At 33.1% G+C, this 18,605-nt stretch overlaps 3 protein-coding genes across 3 annotated transcripts; 1 reads left to right on the top strand and 2 right to left on the bottom strand.

Moving 5' to 3' along the window:
* The first annotated feature begins 3,117 nt into the window (after positions 1–3,117).
* LOC129913092 (exocyst complex component 8) lies at positions 3,118–7,454 on the top strand. Its single transcript, XM_055991564.1, has 8 exons — positions 3,118–3,247; positions 3,315–3,470; positions 3,542–3,866; positions 3,927–4,068; positions 5,507–6,137; positions 6,197–6,327; positions 6,507–6,905; positions 7,247–7,454. Exons 1-8 carry the CDS (start codon positions 3,193–3,195, stop codon positions 7,421–7,423), a joined length of 2,016 nt encoding a protein of 671 aa, XP_055847539.1. The 5' UTR covers positions 3,118–3,192; the 3' UTR covers positions 7,424–7,454.
* Positions 7,455–9,253: 1,799 nt separating this feature from the next.
* LOC129913095 (protein KRTCAP2 homolog) lies at positions 9,254–11,025 on the bottom strand. Its single transcript, XM_055991569.1, has 3 exons — positions 10,892–11,025; positions 9,538–9,826; positions 9,254–9,468 (listed from the first exon to the last, which is right to left on the bottom strand). Exons 1-3 carry the CDS (start codon positions 10,893–10,895, stop codon positions 9,345–9,347), a joined length of 417 nt encoding a protein of 138 aa, XP_055847544.1. The 5' UTR covers positions 10,896–11,025; the 3' UTR covers positions 9,254–9,344.
* Positions 11,026–16,562: 5,537 nt separating this feature from the next.
* On the bottom strand, positions 16,563–17,949 carry LOC129913094 (probable RNA methyltransferase CG1239). Its single transcript, XM_055991568.1, has 2 exons — positions 17,026–17,949; positions 16,563–16,962 (listed from the first exon to the last, which is right to left on the bottom strand). The coding sequence occupies exons 1-2, from the start codon at positions 17,779–17,781 to the stop codon at positions 16,801–16,803; spliced, it is 918 nt and encodes a 305-aa protein (XP_055847543.1). The 5' UTR covers positions 17,782–17,949; the 3' UTR covers positions 16,563–16,800.
* Between the last annotated feature and the right edge of the window lie 656 nt (positions 17,950–18,605).

Here is an 18,605-nt window from a genome sequence, read left to right as displayed (position 1 = left end):
ATTTTGGTTTGTTCATGAACTTGAATAGCTCAAATAGCTCACTCCAGACACCCACCTTTCAATAAATATGTACAGAAATAAAAAAAAAAGGTTCGTGTTTTGAATTTATTATATTATTTTTTTATGAATTTATTTCCTACTGAGCACTTAAATTGTTTTTAATTGTTTTGAGCTCAACTCCACAGTTGAATGTGTTTGTGCCATTTAAAATGCACGGGAAAACTACCACATATAAGCACTGTGGAGTTTTTCCTCTCATTGCAGCTTGTAGGGTGGAAGAGAAAAACCAACCGAAGTCGCGTCTCTAGGTATTCCTTCCTCTATGGGATGATGTGAGAAGAGAATTTCTTGTTTGTTTCCATATTTGAAATGATTGAATGCATATTTTTGTTTCAATTTGCTTAAGCCTGGTACGCTGCTCGCGCTAAATTTTAGCTGAGATAAAATTCCCATACAAGTTATCGATAACTTGTATGGGATCCATTTTATCTCGGCTTAAAATTTTCGATAATTTGTATGGGAGCTAAAATTTAGCGCGAGCAGCGTACCAGGCTTTAGAATTCAATTAAAAAGAATTATTTCAGTACCAAATTAATTCTTTCTTGTTTATTCATTCATAAAATTAATCTCAAAAAATTTTGTTTTGACAGATCAACAAAATGTAACATTAGTCGTTCCTAAATCAAAGTTGACATTTTGTAATAAAACCTAACAAAAACAAATACAACGATATTTTTGACATAAAAGCCTGGTACGCTGCTCGCGCTAAATTTTAGCTGAGATAAAATTCCCATACAAGTTATCGATAACTTGTATGGGATCCATTTTATCTCAGCTAAAAATGTTCGATAATTTGTATGGGAGCTAAAATTTAGCGCGAGCAGCGTACCAGGCTAAAGGCTTGGCCACACCGGAGGGTACGTGGTAGAGGTACAGGTAACGGTACGGGTATTTGTATGGAAAAAATTCCAAACTGACACATCAACGTTCGGGTGTGGAATTTTTTTAATACAAATATCGTTGCCGCTACCCGTACCGCTACCGCGTACCCTCCGGTGTGGCCAAGCCTTAAAGCCTGGTACGCTGCTCGCGCTAAATTTTAGCTGAGATAAAATTCCCATACAAGTTATCGATAACTTGTATGGGATCCATTTTATCTCGGCTAAAAATTTCCAATAATTTGTATGGGAGCTAAAATTTAGCGCGAGCAGCGTACCAGGCTTAACAATAGTTAACTTTATTCAATAAAGCCTGGTACGCAGCTCGCTCTAAATTTTAGCTGCCATACAAATTATCGAAAATTTTTAGCCGAGATAAAATGGATCCCATACAAGTTATCGATAACTTGTATGGGAATTTTATCTCAGCTAAAATTTAGCGCGAGCAGCGTACCAGGCTTTATTCATTCATAAAATTAATCTCAAAAAATTTTGTTTTGACAGATCAACAAAATGTAACATTAGTCGTTCCTAAATCAAAGTTGACATTTTGTAATAAAACCTAACAAAAACAAATACAACGATATTTTTGACATAAAAGCCTGGTACGCTGCTCGCGCTAAATTTTAGCTGAGATAAAATTCCCATACAAGTTATCGATAACTTGTATGGGATCCATTTTATCTCAGCTAAAAATGTTCGATAATTTGTATGGGAGCTAAAATTTAGCGCGAGCAGCGTACCAGGCTAAAGCCTGGTACGCTGCTCGCGCTAAATTTTAGCTGAGATAAAATTCCCATACAAGTTATCGATAACTTGTATGGGATCCATTTTATCTCGGCTAAAAATTTCCAATAATTTGTATGGGAGCTAAAATTTAGCGCGAGCAGCGTACCAGGCTTAAAAGAACAGACCACAGCTAAAATTCCCATATAAGTTATCGATAATTTGTATGGGATATTTTTTAGCTCGGCTACGCAGCTCGCTCTAAATTTTAGCTCCCATACAAATTATCGAAAAATTGTATCTGAAGCCTGGTACGCTGCTCGCGCTAAATTTTAGCTCCCATACAAATTATCGAAACAATTAAGCCGAGATAAAATGAACTCCATACAAATTATCGATAACTTTTATTGGAATTTTATCTTCGCTAAAATTTAGCTCGATCTGCGTACCAATTATCGAAAAAATTTAGCTGAGCTAAAATGTATTCCATACAAATTATCGATAACTTGTATGGGAATTTTATCTCGGCTAAAATTTATCTCGAAGAGCGTACCAGCCTTGATTTCAGAAGATAGTCGCTGATCCACGGATTAAATTGTGCAACTGGCCATTAAATTATCTGTCAAGGCTTAACTACATTCACCACTTTTTGAAAAAGCCTGGTACGCTGCTCGCGCTAAATTTTAGCCAAGATAAAATTTCCATACAAGTTATCGATTATTTGTATGGCACTCATTTTAGCTCGGCTAAAATTTTTCGATAATTTGTATGGGAGCTAAAATTTAGCGCGAGCAGCATACCAGGCTAAAAGTACAAAAGTGAAAACATTTTTTTTCTCCCTAGCGGGATTTTTTTGTAAAAAAGAGTTTACAAATTGATTTTTGGGCGGAAAAATAAGCATTCTGCATCATTTATTTTAATTTTCTAGCCCGAAAAACCATACAAAAATGCGTTTGAAAATTTTCACTTTTGTACTTTTTCACTTTTTGAGCCAATGTTGTTATGGCTTCAAGCCTGGTACGCTGCTCGCGCTAAATTTTAGCTGAAGCCTGGTACGCTGCTCGCGCTAAATTTTAGCTGAGATAAAATTCCCATACAAGTTATCGATAACTTGTATGGGATCCATTTTATCTCGGCTAAAAATTTTCGATAATTTGTATGGAAGCTAAAATTTAGCGCGAGCAGCGTACCAGGCTTGAGATAAAATTCCCATACAAGTTATCGATAACTTGTATGGCATCCATTTTATCTCGGCTAAAAATTTTCGATAATTTGTATGGGAGCTAAAATTTAGCGCGAGCAGCGTACCAGGCTTCAGTTTTGTCAAAGAAATGGGAAAGACAGAAATTTGACAGATTCGTAAAATTCCTTAGGTTTATTTTTCGTATAGTAAAAAATATCCCTCAGAGTTGGAAGTCTGATCCTTCTATCCGGTGGAAAAATCTTATCTGTGGAAATTTAATGGTATAATTTGAACTTTGAAGTGTCATTGGTCATTTGGTACTTTTTTTTTATTAACAACAAAAATATGACGGAATCAACTTTAAGGGAGTTTGATAAAAAAGAATTTATTGTTGATAAATGTAATATAAATTAAAAAACCCTTTATATTTTTCTAATACTTTAATGTACCTTCTGCCTTTTCTTCAGATGTAAATTCATTAGTGCGAGAATCGGTAGGTGCATCCGAACTACAAAGCAGAAAAGCTAAAATTCAAGCCTACAGTGACAAAACATCGTCCACCCTCAAAAAACATGTCTACGCCAACTATATGCAGTTTATCAACACTGCCAAGGAGATTTCTCGTAAGTGTTAACCACAAAAACATTTTAATATCTTTATTCTCACCAAAAAACCATCTCGTTCTTCTAATTAGACTTGGAATCAGAAATGTATCAACTGTCCCACATTCTTCTTGCACAAAGAAATATATTAGGTTCGCTAATTGAAGGCTCAGCAGCAAAATCTAGTGGAAAAGAGCCTGTTGCCTTAAACGAAGACAACGAAGATGTCCAGAGCCAACAAGCAGCTAGAGCGATTAAAGAAATAGTCCAAGGGTTTAAAGGTGATCTCGAAGGAAAAGTATTCTTACACGAAGGAGCATTAATTGAATTGGATTCTAATGATTATAGACCAATTCAAAGAGTTTTTTTCTTTTTATTTAATGATATTCTGATAGTGTGTAAGGTAAAGCATGATAGGTGAGTGAAATTTGTTTCGAACTCAAAGAGTGGATATATCGAAAAACTATTGCTTTACAGGAGATTAGAATTTGTAACTCAGTATGACCCAAGGAAAGTTGCGGTTATCAACATAAAAGATTTGGAAGGGGTAAAGAATGCTATAAACATCATAACACCAGATGGCTCGAAAATTATTCAGTGCGTGACGCTAGCTGGAAAGGTATGTATTTTTCATATTTTCTTACTTACATACTTAGGGTGACCAGCGCCGTAAGGCGGCTACTATCCGCTTTGGATTTTGGGCCTCAACCAACAAGCTTCGCCAGCCAGCTCTGTCCTTAGCTTGCTGCTTCCAGTTTCGCACGCCAAGTTGATAGAGGTCCTTATGTAAAGGAAGAAAACATGATGATACATGCGTATCATTTGCTGATGGTTAAGAAACCCTTATGATATATTTCAATCAAGAAAATAAATATCATTTGGTTGCGTTTCAATATAAGGCAGAGAGATGCTTACATTTTATTAGCATCTTTTCAATGCAATAATAAGTCCGTACCACACTCAGTCTGAGACTGCCGAATTTAGTAATATTTGGCCTTTTTTGGCGCTGTTATGATTTCGATGTGTCGAGAGGATCATAACATAACAATTTCATGACTCTAAAACGCAATGCTTTCCTATTGTTAAAACGAAAACCCTCCTTGAGTGGTACATGCTTTCGATTCTTGGTTTGTCCATTTCAAACCACCTTCTGTAGAGCACACATCGTCGGTAAAACGCCAAAAACACGAATCTGCATTTTTGGACATTTTCACTTTAATGCTTCATTTTCCCTGTTATCGGTCCCTCTATTCACGGCGTCGATCCCAATCCTCCATCTGTTGCCTAGAAGCCTAAACAATCAATTTTCGTTTCACGAGTTTCCATAAGAGTTTCCAAAAGTTTGAAGTCGTTTTTCTCAAAACTACAATTTTGCAGATTCGTGGTTTTGCCTTTGTGTCCCCGATATTCGATGTCGCCGAAAACTTTGTAAAATGCGTTTTCTTGCAAAAATGTAGAAATTTTTTACTCCTTCTGATCTATAGAAGCTTATATTCATCCAAAGCTTGAGTATAATTCCCATATCCGGGCAGGTGCTCCTAAGACTCACATGAGCTATTTGTACAGTTTTTAAAATCAATCAAAACAATCGCATCCAATGTATAAAGATTCTTTCTTTAGTCGTGCTACGAGAATGCATTACCCGTCTCAGTGTTGATCTTCCATTTTAATGTTAGAATTTAAAAAAACAATATGCATCGAGTTCTCCTTATAAACCCCTCCCATTTTGCATAACTCTGGTGTTCTGTCAATACATACTAGCAGGAGGAGCTTCTTTCTCTGGGATTTAGCCCTTTTAAGCATATCCACATTCATTTCTTTGTGGCTATCCCAAAATTTGAAAGTAATTCGACATCAAAAAGCACACTTGCAACTTTGTGTTAGGAACTATTTATACATTAAAAATCTCGTGCCCAAAATACACCGATATTATTTCGTTTCCAATAAACAACATTTATATTGTTACAAACAAATACTCTATTGATCGTAATTTTCTCATTTAAAAACACTGCTCTTAAAATATGCAATGAACAACACAATTTTGTTTATTTTTTCAGAATGAATGGATAGAAAAGTTTGAGGCAGCATTCAAATTTAATCCAAATAACAAACAACATAAAAAAGGTCCAGCCCCACAGCCGCCAAAACTTCAAAAACAAAGTTCATCTCTAAGTACAAAGTCTTCTGAAAGCAAATTAAGTCCAAACGAAAATATAAATACTATTGAAGAAAATTGGGGTCCCGATTGGCTATCATCGGCCCCTGATGAAATCGAGGCGTTTATTGTTCAACGACACTTTGAAGATGCTTTAGGACTGCTCCAAAAGTCCGAGGAGCATATTAGAAAAGATGCAACGTTTTGGAATGCAGCCGAAATATCAGCAAAAATTAAAAATTTGCGAACTAATTTAGTGAATGTACTGCTCCAAGATTTATCTAATTGTCAAAACCGTTCATTACCACTGGCACTACTGCTATCTGGGAAACCTTTAAAACTGCTTGTTGAAATGCGCCGAGAAAGGCAAGCTTGTGCAACTTTATTGAGAGTGAGTACAGTGACCATTCGTGCTTCACAGCGTGAGACGCGTCGAGGGAACCAGGATATTTCTCAAATCTTCTTTCGTGACATGGCACATGTAGTGACGGAGTTCTTAAAAGCCTTCGGAGAGCAATCTGCTTGCGTTAGTTGTAAGTGATTTCATCTTGTCTATAAACTAGTATCAATTTTAATTGTGCTATAATTTCAGCTCTAATAGTTTGGTGCAATGCTGAGTTGCAATATTTTGCAGGACAGTTGATTAAACATTACCTTATAAAGGGTGTTCTATTAGAAACTGTAGCAAAAATCGTTGAAAGTATAAGAGAGCCCTGTTCCATAGTGAGATTTTTAATATTTTAAAAGCTGGTTTTCAATTATCAGTTAAACTATCAGAAGATTAAAGCAAAAAAAAAAATACTTTTATTTACATGAATAAACTTTAACTGTGGTTTAACTGAGTATTGAAAAATTGTCCCTAAATGACATATTTTTAAACTATTTTGTATGATTTCAATCAGCTTACCGAAATTGGATTGGATTTGTCATACCATGTCGAGGGACTACTTCGCAACACTCTCGATCAAATAATCGAAGATTCACGAATTCGGTTACTTGAAACAATTGGGCGCACTGAAGATGCATGGACTCCACATAATTTGCAAAACAAACCGAATGTGAAGAAATTCTTAAGAGATATGGACAAACTCGGGATCAATATGAAATCACAAATTACTGGGGATACCTTTGTTAATCTAACTCAATCAACTGTAAATTTCTGTAGACATTTTCTTAGTCTAACTGAAAGTTGTGGCATTTTAGCAAAAAATGAGACATTAAGACTCAGCGTAGAAATGCTTCTTAGAGATTTATTTATTGGACAACATGCTGTTAAACCAGCTCCAGATGTAACAGTTGATGTAAGTATAGTTTTAATAATAATAAGCCATAACCATAAAAAAGAAATTTATTTTGTTTTAATATTTTAAAATGAAAAGATAGTCCTGTAAATAGTTTTTGTGATGTTCCCCCTGATTTAATTTGTTCGTCTGATTTGACTATACTATTAAGGCAATTCTGTTCTTTTTGAACTAAGAAAGAGTCGCGTCAATTTACGATTTTTGTTGGCTATGCTTGTATCAAACAAGTTTTTACTCGGTTATGTAATTTATGTCTTAATTTTAAATAGATTTATACATACATAGGTATATGTAAACAAAATTTATATTTTGCTGTTTTTTTTTTTCATTTTTCGTTTCAGCCTAATTTTGTTATTAAAAACAAAAATTATCTGGTTGAAAATCTTCTGGTGACAGCCTTCGATAGATATGAAAAATATTCCGGAGTTAAAAGTGAAATACTAATAGAAGTCTACCATCAACTTGGAACAATGCCAAAACCAAAACCACGCAATATATATCAAACTGGTGTTATATAAATTTTATTAAAAAATTATGCGATCAAATCAATATCTATTTTTATTATATTATGCTTATTGTTATAAAAGTTATTTTCTAACACATGGAAGTGTTTTATTGCTAAACAAAGAAAGGCTTGATTAAAAAAAAAAACTTTGCAAAATTGTAATTTGTTAACGAGAAAATTGTAATTGATATACATACATTCATATTACATATACACAAATTAAATAAAATACAAATAAAAAAAAAAAACAATTTTGATTTAACGATTTAATATTTTTTGGTGTACGTAATTATGCGGAAAGCAAAATTGTTTTAACTCAATAAGACTAGTTGGCTTTCCGCCAAATTCAACGGGCTTTATCGTGAATCTTCAGAGGAATATTGTTTCTCTCAGAATATTTTTTTTTTTCGGAATTTTATGAGAGTTGAGAGAGAGTTATCTCAGAAGAAAATAAAAGTACGAAAGACTACAAAAGAGTCTGGAACAAGTTGAACAGCATTATACAACACAATTTCATATTTTATGCTTAATGTTCAATTTAAAAATCACCACAATTTTATTCGTTTTCTTCTCTTATTTATTTGCTTGACGTCAACTTTTCATTCGACAGAACTCATATTTCTGTCCAAACAAATTCTTGGTACTAAATTTGTTTTTACTATCTCATGAGCGCTCTCTTCTACAGAATTTTTGTAGTTGAAACTTGGAAATAGACTCGGTACCAAAAATAACCAAATAATTCGAAGTTTCAGACTGAATGTGGAACGGACCTTATACAGCTGCGGTCAAAAAAATAGCAGTGCATCGAAAAATATTTCAAATAAAATATAAAACATAAAAAGAGTTTCGATGTTGGATTTATTTTTTAGTAAAACTATTTTAGATACATTCTAGATTAATTTTTAGTATGAATGAAATTATTGTATAAGAATTTGGAGAAACTTGTCCTACTACGGACTTGGTCTATTATATTAGATTAAAACTAAAATAAACCAGCAGTAGTACCTGGATATCTTGTAAAACAGTATGCTGCTATACGTCGACTTCAAAATACCGCTTAAATGGGTCTTCCAACAAGATAATAACCCAAAATACTTCAGGAGAGCAGCCAAACAATAGTTTCAAAACATTAAGATTTAGCTTATGGAGTGGACTGCTTAGTCTTTGGACCTCGATCTTTTCTAGAATCATTGCGAGGATATAAAAGAAGAAGTTTATAAAGCAAAACCCAAACATAACGGCAGTTATGGACCGTTGTTGAGCAGGTTTGGTGAGCTAAAACACCTCACAGATCTCAGCGACTTGTCGGCCCCATAAAAGGTTTTTGACAAGCTTTAATTAAAAATAAAGGTCAAGGGAGCAAATGCTAGCTTTTGCCAAGTAAAATACCGTTTATTTGAACTTTTTGTGCCTTTGTTTTATTTAAATTTACTAGAAAAAGAAAATCACTGCTATTATTTTGACCGCCTAATTTTTGGGTTTATTTTGTTTTTGGATTATTGCTTAGCTATTAGCAATAAATTAAATTTCATTCATACTAAAAATTAATCAAGAATGTATCTAAAATAGTTTTACTAAAAAATAAATCCAACATCGAAACTCTTTTTATGTTTTATATTTTATTTGAAATATTTTTCGATGCACTGCTATTTTTTTGACCGCAGCTGTATATGAACTTTAACACAGAACTAAGCCATCGATATAACGTCAATTGCCACCCATCATCTATTTCATACTGTTAATTGATCCTATGTCTTATTATAGGTCCAGTAACAGCAACCGAGATCAACAGCTTCTTAAAAAAAATATATTTTTTTTAAAACATACAAAAACATGATTGATATCAATAGAAAACTATATTAGTTTTTTTTATAAAATACTTTATTAAATGCACTGGAAATTGCATAATTTAATTAAATTGGTTAATTTTGTGTTTATTTATTTTTTCGTCCACCAGTTTTACGGAATGAAACTTGTTCTACCGTCGCCGATCCTGCATTATGATATTTCTGAGAAATTTTATTCAAAAAGAAAAGACCAACAATCGAAAAGAGAATGCTGTAATAGGAAAAGGAAAGGAAGACAAAAATTACTATTTAAAAAATAAGTAAATCAATCAAAACTTACCAAGTTGTTGCACAAACACGATGAACCACTCCACATGCTATTACGGAGGTGATTAAACAAAACGCTATCTCTGGAATAAACTTTGCTTGAAAATTGCTTCCGAAAGCAATCATCTCTATGTTAGACACCGATGTAAGTGTGAAAATGAAAAGCCATGATCCGATAAAACCTCCTACGATAGTATTTTGAGGAGATGCATTGAACCATGGGTTATAAAAGCGTAGTGTGGCGAGCAGAACGACAACAAGTATAGACGATACAACAAAAGAGACGAATGAGTTTTGTTGAGCTGGAATGTGAAAAACGAGTTTTGGATAATAGAAAAAATAAAAGAATTATTTAGAGCACTTCCACACAAGGATTAATATTTTTAATGACAGATTTTTATGGATAAATATGTTCGGGCGGATTAACATGAGTATATTGTTTCTTTTTTAAGTGTACATAATTGTACAAAATATACAGTGGTCATGTTTTTTTGATAAAGCTATTAGCAGTAGACGCTGCTCCGTTTTGTTTCGGTCGAAATAGACCTAACCGATGCTTTTGATGTCGAAAAAGGTTTAGAAAAGGCATGAGATTTCTTTAACTCCAACAGAGAATTATACAGAACTCTAACGTCAACACCAGAGGGACCATCTTCAAAAGTCCGTCCAGCTGTTTGCACATGCCGACGATGTTGACAAAGTCGGAAGAACGTGATGTTAATCGCGCTTTTTAAGCACCGAAGCGGAAAAATCGGTTCAAAGTTCAATGAGGGCAAAACCAAGTATATGCTGTTGTTCAAAAAGGACATACTCGGCTACTTGCAGCCAAGTTTCTAGAATAAGATTGATCGGCACATAAGACATTGTAGACAGACTTTTTTTAGTGCAGAAAAAATCATAAGTAACTTCTCATAATTCAATGGGATGTTAAAAATCTAAGTCCCATTGTCTTATAGTGATTCATACTGTTTTTCATACTGATTGCCTTTTTTTAAGACGAAAATGGTATAGAATTTAATTTTAAAGTTGAACCCGAATCTTAAAAAAATGTAGGCGTTGGTAACCAACTACATTGTTGTAAGAAAGCATTCCTGTTTTCTCTTTATCCTTATAATGGTTTTGACCTGGTTGATGTAGCGTAGAAAAAGAATGAGATAATTATAAAAAGACATCAACTCTTTTTTGTCCCAGACTTTTGAGCCGGAAAATAATGTTGGGTATTTTATGAGGTAAAACCGGCGAAAATATCGAACTACTACTGTAGTTTTTTTGTTTTTAAGTTTAAAGAAATTCATTTGACCAAGTTTTATTTTTATATATTTTATGAATTCAAGTAGTTGTTTAATGAATGTTTTAGAAAAACTTACCCATATTTGTTTATTTTATTTTAATATATTTCCCAAACAAAGAACACAGAACAGCAAATCGCCGAAAGTATCAACAATTTTTTTCTAAAAATATAAGTGTCAAATCGAAATCAAACGTCACCATATAAATATGGCGTGTTCATTGTTTGAAGAACTCGGATGTTTCATCTGAAATCCAGATACAAAATTGGTCTGTTCATATTAACGAATCCAAATTAAAAATGGTGAAAACTGAAAATGTATGTACGCTAACCGCGATATACTGTAGACCGGAGCGACATTGTATGGAAAAAAATAAAATTGCAAAATAAAAACCCCCGTAAAAGTTGCATTGGGTCCAAAAAAGTATTAAAAGATTTTTTTTTATTTTTAAAATTACCGCAAGGGGCCGCTCATCCGTATTGAAAATTAAAAAAAAAGAACAAAAAGGCTTATAAAACACATTAGTGTCGTTTTCTATTGTCGAGTTTTAGAATCAGATTTGTGAATCTGACAGCTGAAACCTGAAAGAGAGGGTGAAGAGGGGAAAAAGTGGAAAACTTACAGGTTTCGCATGATCTATTTACGACTTTTAGATTCAAAAATCTGGGGCCAAATCGTCGCATCCGTTTACGAAACCTCAAACGTACGAAAGATAATTTCGTGATACATTAAACGAGCACAGAGATTGGGATGACGGCATACGTTAGAAAACAGAAAGAAATTTTTGGTAGAATGTACAACTGCATAGGCCAAAACATAGGGCGCTTTCATAAACGCATGGTTGCGCAAGTATGACGAATGCAAAGCTTTCATTAGGGGGGTTCACATTGACCAACTTACCGGACAGACCCGTTGTCATTTGGCCTGATGGCCGAATTATATTTTTCGTTCACACTCATCAGACAATTTTCATCAAAACCCACTTTTCAGCTTATTTTTAATATATCTTTACCCTATTCTGCTCTCAAATTAGAGACAATGGATTATCACTGTCTGCCGGACAGACATGTCGTTTAATTGACTAACATGTTCGTCCGACCACCAAAAAATCAAAATTTTTTGAAAACCATCCGGCAAACCGGACAGGCTGTCGGATGGGTGTTCACACTATCAAAACAGCATCAGATCAGACCAAATGGCGGCTGGTCTGTCCGGTAAGTTAGTCAATGTGAACCCCCCTATTAATGCAAATGACAAATGTCAGGTGTTCATAAATGTAAAACGCATATATTTGCAGCGCAAATGTGCAAATGAAAAAATTCTCATGCGCAAAGAATTTAAACTTAAAGAAAGAAGGAACATGACGTAAAAGGTGATACAGCTTTTCTTTGTTTCTCAATTCTGTCAAAATTTTAATTGGAAATTCAAAGTTCAAGTCAAAATAACAAAAATAGCCGCGAATTTCTTGGATATAATAAATTTGTAAATATTGACAGAAATGTTTAAAAAAAGTTTTTTTTCTTAAAGGATGAAATTAAGATAATATATTGTTAAATTTGGAGAAGAGGCTGAATTGCAACTTAAAAATTTTGGCAAATGACGCAAATCAGAAAAAGTGTTCATAAATTCAAAGTAAAATACATGCGCAAATAGTTTTTCTGACATTAGTCTGATCGCAAATGACCGCATGTAAACAAAGCAACCATGCAATTATGAAAGCACCCATAATTGGTGATAAATTTGACTTCGTCGACCCCTATGCGAGGATGGCCGAGTGGTCTGAGGCACCTGACTCAAAAAACAAAGTTGCTTTCTAAAGATATGGGAGCGTAAATGACATGAGTTCGAATCCCACTTTTGACAAGTCAGCTATTACATGAAGCCTCAAGAGGCGCGCCTCTTTTCAAAACCAATGAGTGCAAAAGAGAAAGAAGATAAAACAAAAAATTATCCGACCGGAGAGTCGTGGGCCAAAATTCCGAGACTCTTTTTTGACGTTTCTTTTTCCACTCTTTCTTTTTTCAACATTCCCTTTCATTTCTTTTTGCTTCTTGGTGGAATACAACAACAACAATACTGAAATCAAAAAAGAAATGTCAAATTTGAGTCTTTGACTCAAGAGGCATCGTGTAATAGTATGCGCCTCACAGAATGATTATCAAAAGAAAATTCGAAAAAAGAGTCAAGCCTCTTGAGGCTTCATGTAATAGCTGACCAAGAATTTTTTTTTAATTTTTTTTAAGAGTTTTATTATTTTTTTGGCTAATCACGTCGTTTTAGTTTTAAAATCAAATTTTTTTTTTCCATATAATTCTAATTTGAGGAATTATTTTTTTCTTAAATCATTGGGGGTTGGTGCTGTTGCTTTGAACTCTTTTGGTGAAATTTTATTTTGTTAATATATGCCCTAATGTATGTTTTCGTGATTTCAAACAGTTTGATTATTTTTAAAATAAGATATTCTTATATTTTCATTACTTTTTGAACCCATTAACAATTTGTTCGAAAGCTTCAAACCAAACGAATGACATTCCGTTCAGTTGAATACGAAGTCGTTTGCTGTACGTATGACATCATGCCAAATGAACAGATTTCGTTAACGAGTTACTCGTTAACGTATGCGACGATTTGACCCCTGGGGCCCTATTTTGTATTACGATTATCGTTGAAATTACTTCGTAATCGTTGAAATGCGATTGTGTTCAACGAGAATCGTTAGAATTTTTCGATACTCGTTAGTCCTTACGACTGTCATTTGCCTATCGTTTGACCTTCGTTCTCGTTTGTCTTGTTTAGAAAAAAAATTTGTCGAACTTCGAATTCCACTGATTGCAATGAACATACAAATATATAAACAAACTCAAATATTAAAACAAAGAAGCAAATTTCGTATTATTATTAAAACACCACAACACAACAAAAAGATAAAACAAACAATTGATCTTCCATGGCCAATTGGCAGAGATAAAATTCTCGGAAAGATAAATTTCTTCTTTAAACTCATAAATTAAATAGTCATAATAAAGAAATATGACCATAACTTTAATTTAATTATGTTTTTCAATAGAAAACATTATTAAATAGCACAAGAAAAGTAAAAAAAAATATTTTCCCACCACATTGGCAATGGCAGAGATTAAGTTCTCGGAAAGATGATTTTCCTCTTTAAATTCATAAAATAAATAGTCGAAATCACAAATTATATCCATAACTTCAGTTTTATTATGTTTTTGAATAGAAAATATTATTAAATAGCACAAGAAAGTAAAAGAAATTTTTTTTTGCCACTGAAGATTTTGTTTATCTACTTATTTTTTGACAGCTTTTCATTGGCGTGAAGTTGGTAGGCTTGAAAAAAAAATTGTTTTTTCATTTTTATCTGGCAATATTTTCAACCATGCATTATCGTTGTACTAAATCGCTCTATGTCGTTACTATCGTTGTCCTGGGTATCGTTGTTTTGCCTTTCGTTTCGTAATACAAAATAGGGCCCCTGAACAGGGATGGGACTTTGCTGCAATAGCAGTAGATCTACTGCATTTTCTTCAAGAAACAAATCTACTGCCTTTAAATAAAATCTACTGCACTTTTTGTATTACAAAAAAAAAAAAAATTATCAGCCTATTGTGAGTTTCATGTAAACAAGATTTCACCCGAAAAAAATTAACTTTACTTTTATTTGTATTATGAGTTCCGTGAGGAAAGCTGTACAAACCAGAAAGCATAACAAACCAGAATATACAAATATCAACAAAATGAAAAACAAAAATTGTATTTGAGATCTGATACCAAAATTTTTCTGAAAATTTAAAAAAATCAAAAATCTCATACCAAAAAAAAAAAAAATTATATACGTTTTTTAGGCCATATTTTAAAAAGGCTATTTTTAGCTACAGGATTTTTCAAAATCGGCTCCTTGCCTCTTAAATATTCTAGCAGCACTCTGCGAGGTAGTTGACAGGTCTCTTCTGACTTAAAATTTAGTGGCGAACAAAAATCTAGTTCTGCCGTTTTTAAAATTCCATGAGAACAAAAATGTTTCGTTTGGAAAATTTCCACGTGAATCTCATGTAAAAATATTATCAGCAAATTATTTGTTTGATCGTTATTTTGAATGCAGTCAATCTCATTTTAATACTTAACGTGTGTTTTTACGTATAATTAACACAAAAATGCATACATTTTTTTCTAAAAAGAAATGAATGTTTAGTTTTTGTTATTTTTTAAGGAAATACAAAAATATGAAAATCTACTGCGATAAAAATGAATCTACTGCGTTATTTGTTCAAATCTACTCCGGCATTTGTTTCAAAAAGTCCCATCCCTGCCCCTGAATATCGATTTTTATCAAGATTCACACATACAAGCACACGCACTAGTCTGAGCATTTGTTGTTGTTTTATGTTAAAGAAGTTTTTTTTATATGAACATATTTCGTACAAACTAGATTTCATATTCTATTTGCAGGCAAAAATCTGAGATTTTTAAACAAAAATCTCAAAAGCAAAAAGAAAACGACATACGAAAAAAAAATCGTATAGTCTTTTAAAATATTTCCACTTTCAATGCGATTCAGGTTGACAATCGCAAAGAAGTAATTTGCGAAGTTATCACATTTGGGCTCATAAGATTTTTAAATTAAATAATTTCCAAAAAATTTGCACGAAATGAGCTAATTATCGAATGCCAAAGCACCCAGTATTTTATTTTTTATTTATTTCTCATTTCTCGCAAATGAGTTCAAAAATTATATTTCAAATTATATTCGTATTTAGTAATTACATTATTTACGGTAGTCGAAATAGGAGTTTTTATTTGGATAAGTCGAGAAGATTAAAATATTATTTTCCTTTGGCTTTTTTGGTCACAATGGTTGTAGCAATGAAACAATTAAGCAAACATTGGATTTTACCGACTTTTCGAAAGGGGTTGCTGTTTTCTTCAGGGGACTCAACAGAAAAATAACAACAATTTAAAAAAAAACCAAAAATTTAAAAATTAAAAAGTGCATTTTCTTTTTCTCATTTTAATTTTAAAATTCTTGCTTTTTTAATGTAGATTAAATACAATAATTTTTGTTATTTTTATGTAAGATCCCCTGAAGAAGACAGCAACCCCTGTCAAAACGTCGTCGGGAAAAGCCAATTTATGCTTAATTGTTTCATGGCTAGAACCATTGTGACCAAAAAAGCCAATCTTCTCCATACGGCTCTTTTTATTTTTTACGACATAAGTAGATAACTTGGTTTTCGACAAGACAAATTTTAAGTCACAACGAATGTATCCCACTAGTTTTGGAGCCTCCAGTTAGTAATAAAACATAAGTAAGATACATCAGTCGGAGCGAAAAATTCTCCGATTTCATACTTGGAGATGCTCTTTCAACAGACAAAAATTCTGCGATTCGTACGAAATTGATACTTTGCTAGGGCTGACAAGTTAATATAACCCCCTTACCTTATATTAAAAAGCGAATCGTTTAAATTAGCCAATATTCACTATTTATAAATTAGGGTTTTAGTACTTGAACTACACTTTATTCTATCGAGTTTTGTTCGCTAATCGCTATTCTAAATATGAAATTATCAAATTTTGATTTGAAATGTAGAAAATTTATGTATTGTACCTTCGTCGGATTACTAACCAAATCTTGAAGCATTGTAGGTATTTCCGAAAATGTTCATGCTAAAGTAACTTAAATTTTCTAATAGGTTTTATATAGCTTCATAAATAGTAGTTTAATACATAATTTAAATTTCAAAAGGCTGTATTTATTGGTACAAAAGTCAACAATGTCCTATTTTGGTTCCTTCTCAAGTTGCATGCTAGCCTGTATGAGCACGTTTTAGTAGTACTTATTAACTACGTTGGAAGTATTTTGTAAAAACATAACTCATGATAACATACTGAAATACGGACTTCCAAGTTCCAACTAACTAGTCTTACATATTTGTATTAGTTGTAATCACAATACCACTTCCTTAATTCTATTTTAAAAACAATTGTATAGGTCTTCGGAATCCCTCGGTTCGATGATCAGGTACAGCTAAAAGTGTGACAGACTTAAAACCAACCTCACTGCTCAGCAGATAGTCGGTGAAGTCTTGTGGCTTAAAGTTAATCTCTCGATAGTTTTTAAATATCTCTGGCTGAAATAAAAAACTCCTGATTAGAAGAACGTTGTTAACGAAAAAAACAGAAAAAAAACTTACTGTGAGTTTTTTCCTTCTTTTATACCCATCCCATGGCTGTGGCTCTAGAATTAATCTTCCTCCATGTCGCAGCTGAGCGTACATTCTCCTAAACGCCTGCTTCAAAGCGTTGTCACCAAAATTCAAATGAATCCACTTTGTCACCGAAAGGCAAAGTATCAAATCAAATTGTGGCTCTTCTATTTCTAAAAGTATATCATCTCGAAGAACGTAGTTTCCATGAATAAAACTCACATTGAACGGGAAATTTTTCCTTACGTTCCCCGACGAAGATTTCTTTAATTTTGAAATGAATTTTATTGTCTTATTGATAAGGCCCTTGTCGATATCAATTCCCGTAATGTGTTTAATCTCCAATTTCTTGGCTACTTCCATCGTGACTAAACCACTGTTACAGCCAATGTCTAGAATTTCTTTTCCATTGAATAGTTCTTTGTTTGCTTCGAATACATCTAACCGGACATCGTGGAAATCTTTTGAATTGCGATAGCCATAGTAGCGACTATAGTTTCCGTAGATGAATTTATTTTTGGGTTCTTCGGCTGTAACTGTAATGTCAATTCTTTTCTTTGGACTAGAATGGGGTTTCGCAGATGGAAGACTATCACATTTTTCATATTTAGGCTGTTTGGCAGGCGAGCTTAACGGATTGCTTTCAAGATTGCGTTTCAAATTAGTTGGTTTAGTGTATGGTCCTATTTTGGAAGTGGCTTCTTCAAGGAGGTTATTGTTGTTGATCGGCGATAAGTCATTCATTATTAATTTTAAGTTTTAATTAAGAATAAAATTAAATAAAGAAATATTTGGGAAAACTTTTAAAAACGTTTTAATGAAATTTTTCACGTTTGCGGCGCTAAATTCCAAATTAAGATTTGAAGAAACGTCAAATGTCAGTGACACAGACCAGAAAGCATAAAGATGAGATACATCAAATAATGTTAAAATCTTTAAGCGTTCAGGTTTAACTAGGTTAAAATATTGAACGTCAGCATATACATTTGACGATTTTTCACGTTACGATTTTTATTTGTTGTAATTTTATATGTTGTTAAAATGCGGCGATCGGCTGTAAAATTCTGAAAATTATTCAAAGTTGACAGTGACTAGAGGCTGCTATTGCGATAGTTTCTTTCAATCACTTTGCTATTCCACTGAGCAAAGCACAGTGGCGATCGCTCTTCAAAATGGCTGCTTCATACTCAGTTCTCTAATTCAAATAGCTTGTTTTCAGTACGGCTGAGAAAACTGAGTAATGGCCATATGCCCAGCCGCATATGCCTATTATAGTTGGGCCTTTACACTTGTTAATGGCCGTGTTCCTTTGGGCTCAGCAAAGTACTTTTTAGTACTTATGAATCCATTCAAAGACATTTTTTCTATAGAAGAAATGGAGTTGAATACAACAACACAGGAACACCTTGAATAAATAATTAAAAAAAAAAATAAATATTAATATTCATTATGTGGAACTTTTCAAGAGTTTATTTAATTTAATTTTATATTTTACAAAACAATTGCATAAAAAAACAAACAAAAAATGACGTTTGACAAATTTTACGTTTAAAGGTTTGAAATTCTCT

This window comes from Episyrphus balteatus, chromosome 3, assembly GCF_945859705.1.
Source record: "Episyrphus balteatus chromosome 3, idEpiBalt1.1, whole genome shotgun sequence".
In the NCBI taxonomy this organism is placed as follows: Eukaryota; Metazoa; Arthropoda; class Insecta; order Diptera; family Syrphidae; genus Episyrphus; species Episyrphus balteatus.
This window is presented reverse-complemented; position numbering and strand designations above follow the sequence as displayed.